Source organism: Diceros bicornis, chromosome 33, assembly GCF_020826845.1.
Source record: "Diceros bicornis minor isolate mBicDic1 chromosome 33, mDicBic1.mat.cur, whole genome shotgun sequence".
Lineage (NCBI taxonomy): Eukaryota > Metazoa > Chordata > Mammalia > Perissodactyla > Rhinocerotidae > Diceros > Diceros bicornis.
The window spans coordinates 13,692,157-13,706,617 of record NC_080772.1 but is presented as its reverse complement, the minus strand read 5'-3'; the positions used below and the strand labels follow the sequence as shown (position 1 = coordinate 13,706,617).

General features: G+C 34.8%; 1 protein-coding gene across 1 annotated transcript in view; it reads right to left on the bottom strand.

Moving 5' to 3' along the window:
• RAB2A (RAB2A, member RAS oncogene family) overlaps positions 1–14,461 on the bottom strand; it is a 97,005-nt gene that overhangs the window by 37,057 nt on the left and 45,487 nt on the right. Inside the window, exons 4-5 of the mRNA XM_058528754.1 lie at positions 6,791–6,873; positions 6,271–6,363 (exon numbers count right to left, since the gene is read on the bottom strand). Coding sequence (XP_058384737.1) covers positions 6,271–6,363; positions 6,791–6,873 — 176 coding nt within the window. The remainder of the gene's footprint in view (positions 1–6,270; positions 6,364–6,790; positions 6,874–14,461) is intronic.

Below are 14,461 nucleotides of genomic sequence, written 5' to 3'. Positions count from 1 at the left end.
CCTGTCAATCTGACGAACGTGCATGGTATCACACATATATGTTAATATGCCTTTAGCTGAGTATTAGTAAGCTTCATAAATGCTTTTTAGCATCCTCAATAAATTAGAAAATACAGAAAAATCCAAGAAAATGAAGCCATTCATTCATTCAACAAGTATTTACTGAATGCCTTTTATAAGCCAGGAATTTTAGTAGGCATTTGGGATGTATTAATGAAAAAGCCAGACAAAAAAGTGTATAGTAGGGGACAGAAAGACAACAATATTAGATGAGTAAAGGATATAGGATGTTGGGAAGTGGCAACAGGTAGAGAGCAGAGTCAGCAGAATCAGGAGTTCCAGGATGAGTTCCAGGGTGAGGAGGAAGGTTACTCTGTTAAGTAGGGTAGTCATCCTAAAATTGACTTACTTTTAACTTCTTCTTATTCTTGTTTTTCTACTCAAAAGTGACTCTGTTTTACATATAATCATAATAATGCCATATATTTAACTTTGTGTCCTAATTTTCTTCACTTAATATTAGTATCTATGTCATTACATCTTTTCCATAATTATCATTTTTAGTGATCAATTAATTATAATAGCCCATTAAGTGGATATATCACAATTCACTTAACTATTTCCTTACTGCTGGATGATGAGAGTTAACACTATGAACCAGGTACTGTGTGAAGTCTTTTACATGGATTATCTCATTGAATTTGCTTGACAGAGGAGGAACCTGAGGCACAAAGAGGTTAAGTGAAGCACCCAAGCTCACACTCTAGGAAGAGCTGGTAGAGTGATTCCATCCAGGCCACTGTGCTGTACTGTACCATTAAACTTTTTTTTACTCATTACCTTTTCTAATAATTGATTATACCGAAGAACTTTTGGTCAAATACAAAGAAAAAAACTACTCATAATTGCACTTTCCACAGGTAATTAACATCTTCACAAATACCATTCTGTATTACTCATTCACTATTATTGTCTGATTCTTCTCTACTAGAATATACTCATACACACTACTCGTATTTTGCTTTTTTCACTTACTATATTATGGATCACTTCCCCATGTCATTTTGCAGTCTTTTACAGTATTATTTTTATTGAGTGCACAGTAAAGAATGGGAGTATTTTATGCAAATCAAAATACCACAAATTAGGGCTAAAACAAAACAAAACAAAGATGTTAAAGTCTCATTCACGGAATGTTAAGTAACGTCAATGTTTCAACTTTACAAAATTCACCAGGAACTGCATAACTTCAAAGCTAGCTGACTGGATAAGCTGTCAATTATGTTTACAAAGTTGCCATATAGCAGCTCATTATCAGTCACTGTTGTTTCTATAACTGAAACTTCCCTAAGTGACTCTTCTGACTGTTTCGTAACTTTCACAGATGCTATGCTTTAGAAATATTTTACGATTTATAAAATGCCATCTAAGCATTCATTCAGTGGTGCAAGTGCTGAAAAAAGACTTCAAAAAACCTGAAATGTTGCAAATGAAGTTTGATATAAAATACTACAAAGAGAACCACAAGGCTATGCCATGCTGTTAAGTTAGGTGACTGTCCTATGAAATATTAGTGGTAAGATGAGAACATAAAAAGCAGGCAAACTAAGTTTGCAAATATTATAGCATAACTGGGCAAGGATAATTTATCCATCTATAATCTGAAGGTTTCCTGTGTGCCAAGCTCTTTCCTGGATCTGGGGACAGATCACTCAGCAAAACAGACAAAAATCCAAAACCCCCTGGGCCTCATGGAACTCACAACCTGGTAGGAGTAAAAAATGGGGGGAAAATGCTGGCAACAGTGAAGTGGTAGCTTGCTCCTGGAATTCGCCCTCCTTATCTGACAATCATTCCTAAGGGAAAACTAGCTTTGAATTACACAAAAACTTCAAGAAAATACTTTCCCTTAACTACTCCTTATCCTATTTTATGCATATGCCACATTTTATTTAAACAATCCCTTATTTTGAGATGAAGTTATTCCCAGTTTTCCACTACCAGTATTTCTATGTTTGCATTCACACATGTTATCTTAGGAGAAAGGGTTAAGGACAAGCACGTTTGAGGGATTGTTCAAAAAAAAAGTAAGTGGCGTTTGAGCGATTGTTCAAAAAAAAAGGAAGTGGCTCTTTAGTATTCATGATCTTTCTGTTTTATCATGTTTCTTTACTTTGTTTCTTCAGTTTTCCAGGCATAAAATCATATTTGTTGCCTTTGACTTTTCACCCCCATTAATCCCATTTAAGTTGCTTTTATTACTTAAATATCTTTTCTTTCCTAGACCATTCTCTTAATTTATGCCTCCTTTTTGTTTAGGGTTTGTATTATAATCCTTTGACTACCAAAAACTTCCATCTTTGTAGACTCTGCTTCCTATTTCTTGTATAACCAATTTAAAATGGCATAGTAAGAAAAATCTGTGTCACCTGCCACTCTGATTAGGTCACTGCCCTTCTCAAATCCCTTCACTGGTTCCCTACTGCTTAATGTATCTAATTCAAAAATTGCTTGTTCCCTGTTTCTATGTCTACCCCAATTCATCTCATCTAACAATAATCACCTCATTTATCTCCGTTCATTCCCATTCACTCTTTGGATGTCATACATTCTTTTTTCCTTTCTCCTAGTTTCTTCCTTAAAATGTCTTTCCACAACTACTATACTCCTAATTATAAGGACCACCCATCTACAATCATTAGAAACACCTCTTGCATATACTATACTTAGCTTTTCCTTTTCATATTTGGACTATAAGCTCCTCACGGGCAGCAACCAATTTTAAGCCACCAGTGAGCTGCCACCCACCATGTTTCAGGTACAAGGAAAACGATGGTAAGATAAAAGTATGAAAATTCTCTTTGTTCTCCAAATATTCTCCTCTTCTTATTTTTTGACACATCACCACTGAGTAGTAATATGAATACCTCCATATTACAAAGACTAAAGCTTCCCTCTAATAGCCTTAACCTTAAAACATTAGTGAGATGATTTAAACAATGAAAGAGTAACCAAGAAAGGTCTTGAGTGAACTTTAAGCTAACAGATACTTCTAGTTACAAAGAAGTAACCAGAAGTAACCAATAGTTGGTCTTTTACAATGGAAATGTCACTTAAGTATTTTTTCTTAACAGCAAACCTCAACTTCTATTAAAATAACACTTCGTAAAATCAAATCTATACAGTACAATGTTATTTGCTCTTAACTCTTTTTTTTACAGCTTTACTGCAGTATAATTGACATAAAAGGAATTGTACATTTAACATAAAATTTGATGAGTCTGACATATGTATACCTGTGAAGCCATCAGCCTCCCATAAGTTTTCTCATATTCCATTGTAACCCATCCTTTCCTCCCTCTGTATCCTAAGGCAACTAATGCTCTGTTTTCTGACACTATAAATTAGTCTGCACTTCCTAGGATTTTATATAAACAGAAGCACACAGTACGTCTTCTTTTTTGTCTGGGTTTTTTCACTCAGCATAATTGTTTTGAGATTCAGCCACTTTGTTGTATATACCAACAGCTCATTCCTCTTTACTGCTGAGTGGTATTCCATTGTATGGCGACGTCACAATTTATCCACTAACCTGTTAGTTAAAATGTGGGTTGTTTCTAGTTTTGGGCTATTACAAATAAAGCTGCCATGAACATTTGTGTTGGCTATTCAATTGTTTCAGCACCATTTGATGAAAAGATTACCCTTTCACTCACTGAACTGCCTTGCCACCTTTGTCAAAAAATTAATTGACCATATATGTAGGATCTACTTCTGGACTTCTCACTGCGTTCTACTTATCTATGTCTGTCTATGCCAATAGCAGACTAAACTGATTACAGTAGCTTTATAATAAATCTTGAAATCAGTATTAGTGAAACCAATAAATCTGCCAATTTTGGCTATTCTAAGACCTTTGCATTTTCACATAAATTTTAAAATAAGCTTGTCATTTCTTCCTTCTGTAAAAAGCCTGAAGAATTCTGACTGGGATTACAATGAATCTTTAGATCAATTTGGGAAGAATTGACATCTCAAAAATATTTAGTTTTCTGATCCATGAATATGGTACCTCTCTCCATTTATTTAGGTTTTTTTCTTGTTTTTTTTTTGGACTTAAGGACTCTACAGATAAGAAAGTAGTCATCTAATATAGGAAGTTTAGGAAGACCATGGTAACTACAGCTTAGAGTTGGGGGATCAAACAGCTGTGAAGAAAATATATATTTTTTAAATTGTTTAGGGATTTTTTTTTAATTGAGATATGACACATAACACTAAGTTTAAGTGTACTATGTGATGATTTGATACATTTACATAACACAATACAATTACCACCATAGTTAGTGTTAGCTAACACTTCCATCACATCACATAATTATCATTTCATTTTGTGGTGAGTACATTTAAGATCTAGTCTCAGCAGTTTTGAAGTATATGGTACAGGATTGTTAACCATAATCACAACGCTGTGTAAGGTCTCCAGAACTTATTCACCTTTTAACTGCAAGTTTGTACCCTTTGACCATCATCTCCCTAATCCGGTTATTTATTTTGTTTATAATATTCTCTTATTATCCCTTAAATATCTTAAGGATCTGTAGTACTGTCACTCTTTTATTCCTGATATTGGTAATATGTGTCTTCTTTTTTCATGATCACTATCTATTTTATTTATCTTCTCAAGAACTAGCTTTGGTTTCATAGGTTTTCTTTTTATTATCTCCTTTTTTGCTTACCTTGGGTTTAATTTGCTCTTATCTTTCTAGTTTTAATCTTAAGGCAAAAGCTTAAGTTATTGATTTGAAGCTTTTTCCTATTATAAGCATTTAGTGTTATAATCTCCATCTAAGCACTGCTTTAACTGCATCCTACAAATTTTCAAAGACTGTAGAGATAGAAATTAACTTGTGCAAGACAGATAATAATGCAAGTAATTCTTGTCCACAGAAATGCAGACTGTGCCCCGTGGAATACAACTGTATTCCTGGGGATACTGTTCAGTTTTACATTCTTTTGTAAATTCATTTCAGCATTCCTTATTTGATTATAAATGTGTGGTACTTGCAGTTCTCTTTTGAACTGACTATAATATCTTAGTGGTTCTCTCAATTAATGAGATATAGAAAAGCTTTGACATGTGTTCACTATCATGAGTCATGATTTTACTTTGCTAAAAACATTATCATTTAATACTATTTTATAAACATAAAAAATGAATAAATTCTGTGTCTAGCATTTTAAAAATATTAATTTTATTTGTTACCACTGTAATTTTCTACTCAAGTTAGTGAAAACGTTTCCACTCTTGAAAGTTTACAGAAACTATGGCCAAGAAACTGTTTTCCCATGTATTACCATTTTAAATGTACAGCACAAGAACATTCACTGCAGATAATGTTCCCTAAAGATATAAAGTAAAACAAGACTGAGGAAACAACATTAGGACGACACTAATATAAAGCCTTAGAGGTAAGCTTAAAAGTACTAATGTGATATCTACTAAACAATATTAGAAGTGTTTCAGGACTTTAAGCAGAAATACACTTGATTAATCTAGGTATTGTATTAACTCACGCACATTAAGTAATGTACATTATGCTACGAAAAAGGGAAAAAATATTTCTCTGAGTTCTGCACAGATACTCATTTCTACTGCCAAGTATTTAAAACAATTTGGATAATATTTAACAGTGATCTATCCCCCAAATAAACCAGTGGGTTTTATTTTAAATTACTAATCAGATGAAACTCCTTCAGATTATTTTTTAAAGTATACCTTCCAACAAAAACTATTTCTAATAATAATAATAATAATAATTTCCAACAAAGCTTATTGTCTGTATTTTAAAAACCAAGAGAAATATCTTAGGATTTTCAAAATTCTATAATTTAAGAAACCAACAGGGCCAGCCCAGTGGCGCAGTGGTTAAATTCATGCGCTCCGCTTTAGCGGCCCAGGATTCGCAGGTTCAGATCCCGGGTGCGGACCCATGCACTGCTTATCAAGCCATGCTGTGGCGGCGTCCCATACAAAGTAGAGGAAGATGGGCATGCATGTTGGCTCAGGGCTAATCTTCCTCAGCAAAAAATAGGAGGATTGGCAACAGATGTTAGCTCAGGGCTAACCTTCCTCAAAAAAAAAAAAAGAGAAACCAGTAACTTACATTTGGACATATGTACAAGATAAGCACTTTAACAGTTATCACATAAACAGCTATCCACAATCTTCATCATTAATGCAAAAAAGCTTTAAATTAGTCTTTTTACCTTTTATTTCCAATAAGCATAATGACCATGTTGGAATTGGAATGCTGGCGGGCATCTTCTAACCAGGTTGTCAAGTGGTTGAATGTATCTCTCCTAAACATAAATCACAATTTGATTGCTATTTTCAAAGTATTTCCCCTAGTAGTATACAATAAACAGTATACATTCCATTAAAGATAACTATTTTTAGCCACTTAGGTAATGACAAATAGATTTCAAGTACAGTATCTGGATTTAGAGTTCACTGATTACAGCTCAGTTTAGAAATTAAATATAGCCTCACTTTAGAAAATTCCAATGTATAAATAATATTACCAAATCGATCAACTTAGGGCTTATTCATAGAAGAAAATAATTTAGTTGCAGGCTTCTGTGGTAAATTTAAACTTAATTCAAGACACACAAGTTTTAAAGGCAAATAGGCATAAAGGCAAAGCTATACTTTTATTACTGGTAACCACATTTATTTAGAAAAATTCTCTGCATTGACCACTGAACTGAAAAATTTCTAAGTTCTCACCTTGTAATATCATACACTAGTAAAGCCCCTGCTGCACCTCTGTAATATGACCTTGTGATGGAACGAAAGGACTCCTGCCCTGCCTGTGAAGAAAGCAAAGGTTGAGAGTTTCCTTTAATCCACTGTCCTCTACATTTTCTTAGTATTCATATGCAGAAAATGGGCAGGTAGGGAATGAGTACTTAAAGGAAAAGAAGAAAACCTAACTTCAGCAGTCTTAGGAAAAAATCACATAATACCACTACTGCTAAGTCAACCAGACACACTTACAATCCCTCCCCATCACCCCCCACAAACAAGACCTCTAAACCTTTTTTGGCAATCCCTGACAACCCAATTTACTGAATGGCTTCACAATACATGAATCATTATTAGAACACAGAATGGACTCCTAGCAACTAAGCTCTGAAGACAAATTTGAAAGGAAGCAAATAACCCAGAGCCTCACATTTGAATGCAATAACCCACTCCCTGGGGCAGCTGTTGACACTCGAATAAATAAAGTCCATTGTAAATAAATGATGAATGACATCTTTACGCCCACCATCTGCTGGTGTAAAGGTTGTTGGAAGGCCAAGGATGCAGATTTTATCAGTTATATCATAAACTGCAGTGAGCTTTCAACAGTCATCAGATGGAATTCTTTGAGCAATCATTTTATTATGAAAAACAGAAAATGGTTCTGAATTTAATTTATATAATTTTTTCTCCACACAATCAATTTTCTCTGTATTTGATATATAATGCTTGTCAAAAGGCAACAGGATGTACAGTTATCTTTATATCCACTTGTGAAAACAGAATTCAGAGATTATGCAACAGTAGTTAACTTCTCTCTTTTACTTTCTTTTACTAACGTTCTATTTTTTAAGAAAGGTTGGTGAGGGATATGCCTATAATTGAGACCGTTCTTATCAAAAATATTTTTTTCATTTTTAATCACTTATTTTCATTTTCTACCTTTGAGAAAAAATAAGCATGTAAATTAAGTAAACATAAAGCCAGTTTTCACAATTTTTGTATTCAAAATCTACTAACTTCTTGAAAAATACTCATGTTTGTATGTTCTGAGTTCTGATCTTCCAATGTAAATATTAAATCCTTCCCACTCTCAGAATGCACACAGACAGCTCAGGTTCTGCCCTGTTCTAAGACGCAACACTCTATAATTCCTTGTTCCTGTTGGCGCTCCCACTATACCCCCTCCCTCCCATGCTCCCCCTGCCCAGTGCCTAGCACTGCGTGTGGCACACAGTACGCACGTAGAGAAAGCCTGTTGAGTGAAAGAATGAATCCTAATATCTTAGTCAAATGTACAAAATGGTCATTACCCTTTCCCATCTAAATGAGTGGACATCAGTAAATCCTAACCTGCTAAGATTTAGTAAAAATAACTTCTCCTAAGTGGAAACTAAAGATCAGACCTACTCTTGGTAACTCACAAGCAATTCTGGCACTTAGAATAACGTCTTATGCTAAACTAGATACCGAGAAAGTCATGACATAAAAGGGCTGTAAAAATAGCCAACTCATTTCACACAGTTTGAGGTTAAAACCTAAATGATACTAGTTGGAGGCATGAAATTAAAATTATTTTTATATAATTTATTGAGACATCTTTCAAAAAAAGGCCTTTCAAACCCAAGTTCAAAATGCAAACATTATGGGAATTTCTTTTTTAATTGCTTAGCAAGGAAAACTAAGGACTACATTTTTAAGACACCCATTTCACTTTGAATTATATATAGCAAGGTAAGATTCTGTGGTAAATAATACAAAAAAGATAAATATTTTATTAGTTCAAAATAAAAATCAGGTTTAGAGCTCTTGTATCTCCCATGCCTAAATATCCAGCAAAGGTTAACAGTCCTTTAAAACAATCTTGCCAGGACATTCTGTAGGATGAGTTAAAATGAATACATTTGCTAGAAGAACACCACTATAAGATCTAAAACTTCGATGTTTACAGCCCAGATAAGAAATAGTAAAAGGGAAAATAAACTGAGAAAAAGGAGAAAAGCACGCATCTACATACCATTCTCATTCCTTCCGAATTGATTTACAAAGAACAAACACGTTGTAATATGGAAATAACGTACATAATGCATCACTTTATACTGAACTCACTGAATCTGGATTTTGCCCATCATTACAAAATGAAACAAAAATTCAAGCAAATAAAAAAACCACACATTCCAAGTGAGGAATATGAATGCAGCTATCCATCTTAAAATCTATGATTACTTTATAATAAGCAAAGATCAGCATTCAGGATAGTTGCCATATTCTTGAGACCTGACTTGTAGGAAAAACATCCCTCACGCTGGCCTAGTCTCTTTGTTAATGGCACTGGTAGCCTTAAAATAAATCTTGCCCAATAAAGTGTTTTATTACAGGTTCTCCGACTATAAACAAACTGTTAAACAACACTAACTGCATAAAGCTAGACCAATGGTTAATTATCTTGATCATACTAAAGCAAAGTAATCTAGTTTTTAAAAAGCACTTTAATATAAACCTGTTCAAACTGTGACTGATCTATATTGTTTTAAATGAAAAAAAATGTCAACTTAGGAAATACAGATGTTATTTTTGATCCTCTTCACTATAAGGTGCTGGCTTAAAGAGATTTTAGAAGCTTGAAACTGAACAAGATATAGAATTCTTTGTAGTATGGCATTCCTAATAGTAGCTGAGGGTGTAAAGAAAAATGCATTTAATGAAACGAGAATGACTGGCTAAGCGAACAGCACAAGAAAAGCCTGTTTAGAGGAGGCTAGAGTGGACCATGAACTTATTCGCTCACGATATAGCTTTTTGATTTCTGTAAAAAATCAGCAAGATACCCAGATATGCAAAAAAAGTAGAACAGAGTAAGCAGGTCTCAAGAGGTAATGGGCATACTCATTTTTAGTGATGCTTAGAATTAAAATAAGAATCATAGAACATCTGTGAAAAAGAAACCTTATAGACCCTCAATTTCCATGTGAAGATTGCTAAACCAAATAAACACTCCACACTTTAAAACTTACTTCCAATTGCCAGACAAAGATTGCTCCAAATTGGCTTCCCCAGGTGCCTGAGTCTTTCTGAAGATAATTATTGTAGTTACCAGGCTGGCAACTTAATTCCTCTTCCTCTCCTGTTACCTCCATAACATAAAACTTTACACACACTAAGCTACTCTCAAAATTCTCTAAATATCCTGATTTTAAGTCCTAAGCTCTTGGGAATCTGATGTCTATTTGTTACTCTAGAATTTTACCTTCTTATTCAATGGAAGTCTTGTTCACACAGCCAATTTTTTTCCTACTGATATCCCGCCTATATTTTGAATATTCCTGCTTTTGTGCCTCTGTTTAACTCTTTGCCTGAAAAATTACTTTCTCCTCTCTCCACCTAGCCAATTTCAGAGCCAATTTCCCTCTGAGGACCAGTTCAAGCCCCCTAAATCTCTCACAAAGCAAGGAAGCTTGTCTACCACAGCCCCTACTTATCCTTTTCTCTTCAAAGATCCAAAAGCACTTTCATGTGATCATTTGGTTCTAATACTATTGATCAGATAAATGAACACACTGCTCAAATGCTTATCTTTTTTCCTTTTCAGTTCTCCTTGAGGGATAGCCTCAGAATACTAAAGTATATTGATAGTAGGCACTCAAATGTTACCTTGATTGATCCCAAAGAACCAATAAAGTTAGAAAACTAAGATTTGTGAGAATCAATGCTACAGTAATACCTCTTACTTTCATTGTTAGTCATTTATGTAACAACTTCAGCTAAATAAAACCCAGCCAAGAACCAAAGAAAAAGAAAAAAAGGATTTCTAAGTAGCCAAGTAAGTTGTCCAGTGTGAAACCTTAAGTCCTTTACTAAACAGACTCAACTTAAAAATCTTATGATCAAGGAACTGCTATCATCGAGGAAAAAGATTTTGAAATCTACATGTGTGAACAAGACTTCTGTTTTGGATGACAGTGAGATTAGTAAGAATCAAAGTGAGTTTTAGGCTGTCTCAGTGTCCACGACAAGGATGGAGAAAAAGTCAACCTAGGCTATTTTAATTCTAGGCCTTTTAAGGGAGTCTTCTCTAGAAACCAAAGTAGATCCTGAGAAGAAAAACAAGGGTTGTAAATATCTAGAAAGAACAGCAGATACTGAATGCTTTAAAAAATTTAAGAATATTTATTCTGAAAAAAAGACTTAAAGGGATGCAATCAACGACTTCAGATTCTTTTAACACTGCCATATAAGAGAAATTAAAGACAAGTGGGAGGGACACATCAGGCAGAATGAAATATCTAAGATAGTTTAATAATAATATTTCTAGAGAAAATGAGCAGATACATGGGAGAGAATAAAATTTATTTGGATATGCTGGGAAGGCAACTGAAAAACTCACCAAAAGCAAAAGATGAGTAAGAATAGAAAAAGATGGGTAAAAGCTGGATGAGGGTCTGAGAGGGAGAATGTACTTCCTATGCCCTTCTTCCATTAGTCAGTGAATAGGAACTGGGTGTAACTTATGTTTCTTATTTGACTTATCCTGACAGTGACCAAGAATATCACATATTTGACTTCTAATAAAAGACAAAAAGTTACACAGGATCAAGGGAAAGTGCTTTGAGGGAGGCACCGAGATAGTGTTATCACTGCTTCCAGCAAAGCCTCAAGGGAGCATCTGCTGGCAGCTATACTTTCGTCATTAGTGCCGTGGAGTGGATTCTGACTCCTAGTGCCCCTGTGTACAGCAGAGCAGAACGCCGCTCTGTCTTTTTACGCCTTTCTCTCACCTTCCAGCGCTATATCAGATAATGCTTCGCTGCTACTCATAGGGTTTTCATGGCCACTTTCTTCAGGAGTGGGTGGCCAGGTCCTTCTTCATAGTCTGTCTTAGTCTGGAAGCTCCGCTGAAACCTGTCCACCATGGATGACCCTGTTAGTATTTGAAATAATGGTGGCAAAGCTTTCAGCAACACACAGCTGCCACAGTATGACAACTGACAGACAAGGGTGTGGTTCCCCAACCAGGAAACAAACCCAGGCTGCTGCAGTGAGGGCAGTGAATCTTAACCACTGGGCCACCAGGGCTGGCTATACTTACTATTTTCAAAAGAAAGCAAAGATGGTGAATGTGGAAATTTTGCAAGGAAAACTCCTTATTTTTTATTTTTTTTGTACGACTGGAAATGGATATACAATAGATGACAAATATCCTAAGACACTGAGACTTAGTCACTGCAGAAAAAAAAATTCATTTCTTTAAGGCTGATGAAACAAACCTTAACATTTGGCAAATTTTTACCTGAAGGATGGTTTTACAAATGTCTTGAACCAGGAATAGCCATGACCCTTGTTACTAAAAATGGGGCTTGCTATCCAAACGTACAGACACACTGCAAAACATTAACGATATGGGACACCGTGTTTCACTCAGGTGTTTCACTCAGGTGTTTCACTCAGATATAAACTAAGTGTGGAACTAACCTTAATATATGTCAGATACCTACTAAAGAGTTTTGGAGTTAGGTATGAAAGTAAGTAGAAAACCAATGATAGTAAGAGGAAAACCTATAAGGCAGGGAGACTCAAGAAATAACTTTCAAAAGTACTAAGGTAACAGACTTTTTTGAATATTCCTTAAAATCTGGAGCAGGCCATTGGTTCCTAGTATTCTCCATGTGGAAGCTCTGCAGTTCTTTTGGGGGGTCATAATATCTTCAAAGGCTCATAATATCTTAAAAGTCTCTCCCGTTTTAGATACAGAGAAAAGAAAACTAGCCCTCTGCCCTTCCAGAGGAAGTGTGAACAAGATTTTTTTCTATTTCCCTTTCATATGGTCCAGCATAAGTAATTATTATATATTTCTTTCAAAAGATCACTGCAGTGCAAAAGTCACAAACTAAGAAAAAAAAGGCTCTTATCAAAAGAAGGCATGACTAGTTAACCCACAAAGGAAACAACTGGGGAATGAATGACTTGTTCAAATTTCAAAAAGTGGGGGGGATTATTTAAAGGAGCACCTTAAGGAGAGAAAAACTGAATAAACTAAATTACAACAAGGTGGTTTGTGCCTAAATAAATCACATAATTTTCATTACTATATTGATCTTTCCTCTTGAAACCATGTACTTCAGTGGATGATGTCTCTTGAACACATCCAATGATCCTACAAGATGTTTAGACAGAATGAGATGCCTTACTCATTCATTCAATAAAATTTACAAAAGACTCTACAGTCAGTAAACTAAGAATACAAGATACAAAGTTGAATAAGATACAGATGGTCCTTTTCCTCATGACGCTTACTGTGAGAAGGGTAGATATGTGAACAAAAACTCATATAACAACGGGATCAAAGCTATAAAAGAAATATGGATAAACTATTATGGGTAGGATCAGCTACCCCATTGGGGTCAGAGAGGCTCCACAAGAGTTGACATCTGTGCTGGTCTTAAATGAAAAAGGGGAAAAAAGTACTTAAAGCAAAGCAAGTATTTATGCAAAGTACAAGGTATGAAAAACATTTTTATTAAAGAATAGCAAATAATTTTGTTTACACTCCACTGCGCTGAAGGATGTGTTGCACAAGTTTATTAGCTAAGAAAGCAAGAGAAACTCTTTTAATACAGAAGTAGAAAATACTTCCTTTTGGTCGGAGATCATTAATTTTAAATCTCTAGGAAAAAAGTGACTTTGCATATTTTTCTCTTTTCCATGCAGTTTTGAAATCACGTTGCTTGAGAAAATATAAATCAAAAAAGTTATTAGATGCTACAGGCTCGGGGGGAAAACCCTAAGAAATAGTAAAAGCATAAATCTTCACTGAAAAAGATGAGATACTAAAGCACAAGAACCTGGAGTCCAATGTACACCTCTGGGACAGAGGAAAGAACAAGACAGATAGAGATTTAGGGTTTTCCATTTCAGGGACGATTGTGTGATATACAGGAAGTATTAGGAAACCTAGGTCTCACAACAGCCTTCAGCAGCTTGCTTGGTCTTCTTGGGAATCCAGTTTGAGAGACTGAATATTCTCCAAGGTTCCTTCCTTCAATAGATATTATAGGTGATAGATGAGAAACACTGAGTGACTAGAGAAAAAAAGACCAGGGGTATATGATGATAAAATTCCCTATATTTTATATTTCATTTACTAGTTTAGAGAATATGCTCTTTGTCACAAAAGAAGACCTTCTGGTTTTTCTCAACTGGGTTTCTGTGAAGAATTAAGTCCTAATTGTCCTAAGGCAGTGGTTCTCAAAGTGTAATCCCAGGACCCCTAGGAGCTCCTGAGACTCTTTAATGGTCCATGAGGTCCTCTGTTTCCCAACTATCTGTGTGAGGTTGTATTTTCTTCATATACTTCAACTAAACAACACACATAAGACTCAATGCAGAACCAAATATGAGAATCCAGCTGTCTTCTGTTAAGCAGACAGTAATGAGATTTTTCAAAATCTAACAATATGACTTTCTTCTCACTAGAAAAATACAGTTTCTGGTTTTTGTTTTGGAAAAACATATTTAATTTCCATAAAAATTTACACTGTTTATCCTAACATATAATGAGTTTATTATGGTTATTTTTAAATGAATTAGTAATTGAATATTTAATAAGTTTTTCAGTTTTAATTTCTAATATGGTAAATATTGATAGTTATAAGCCAC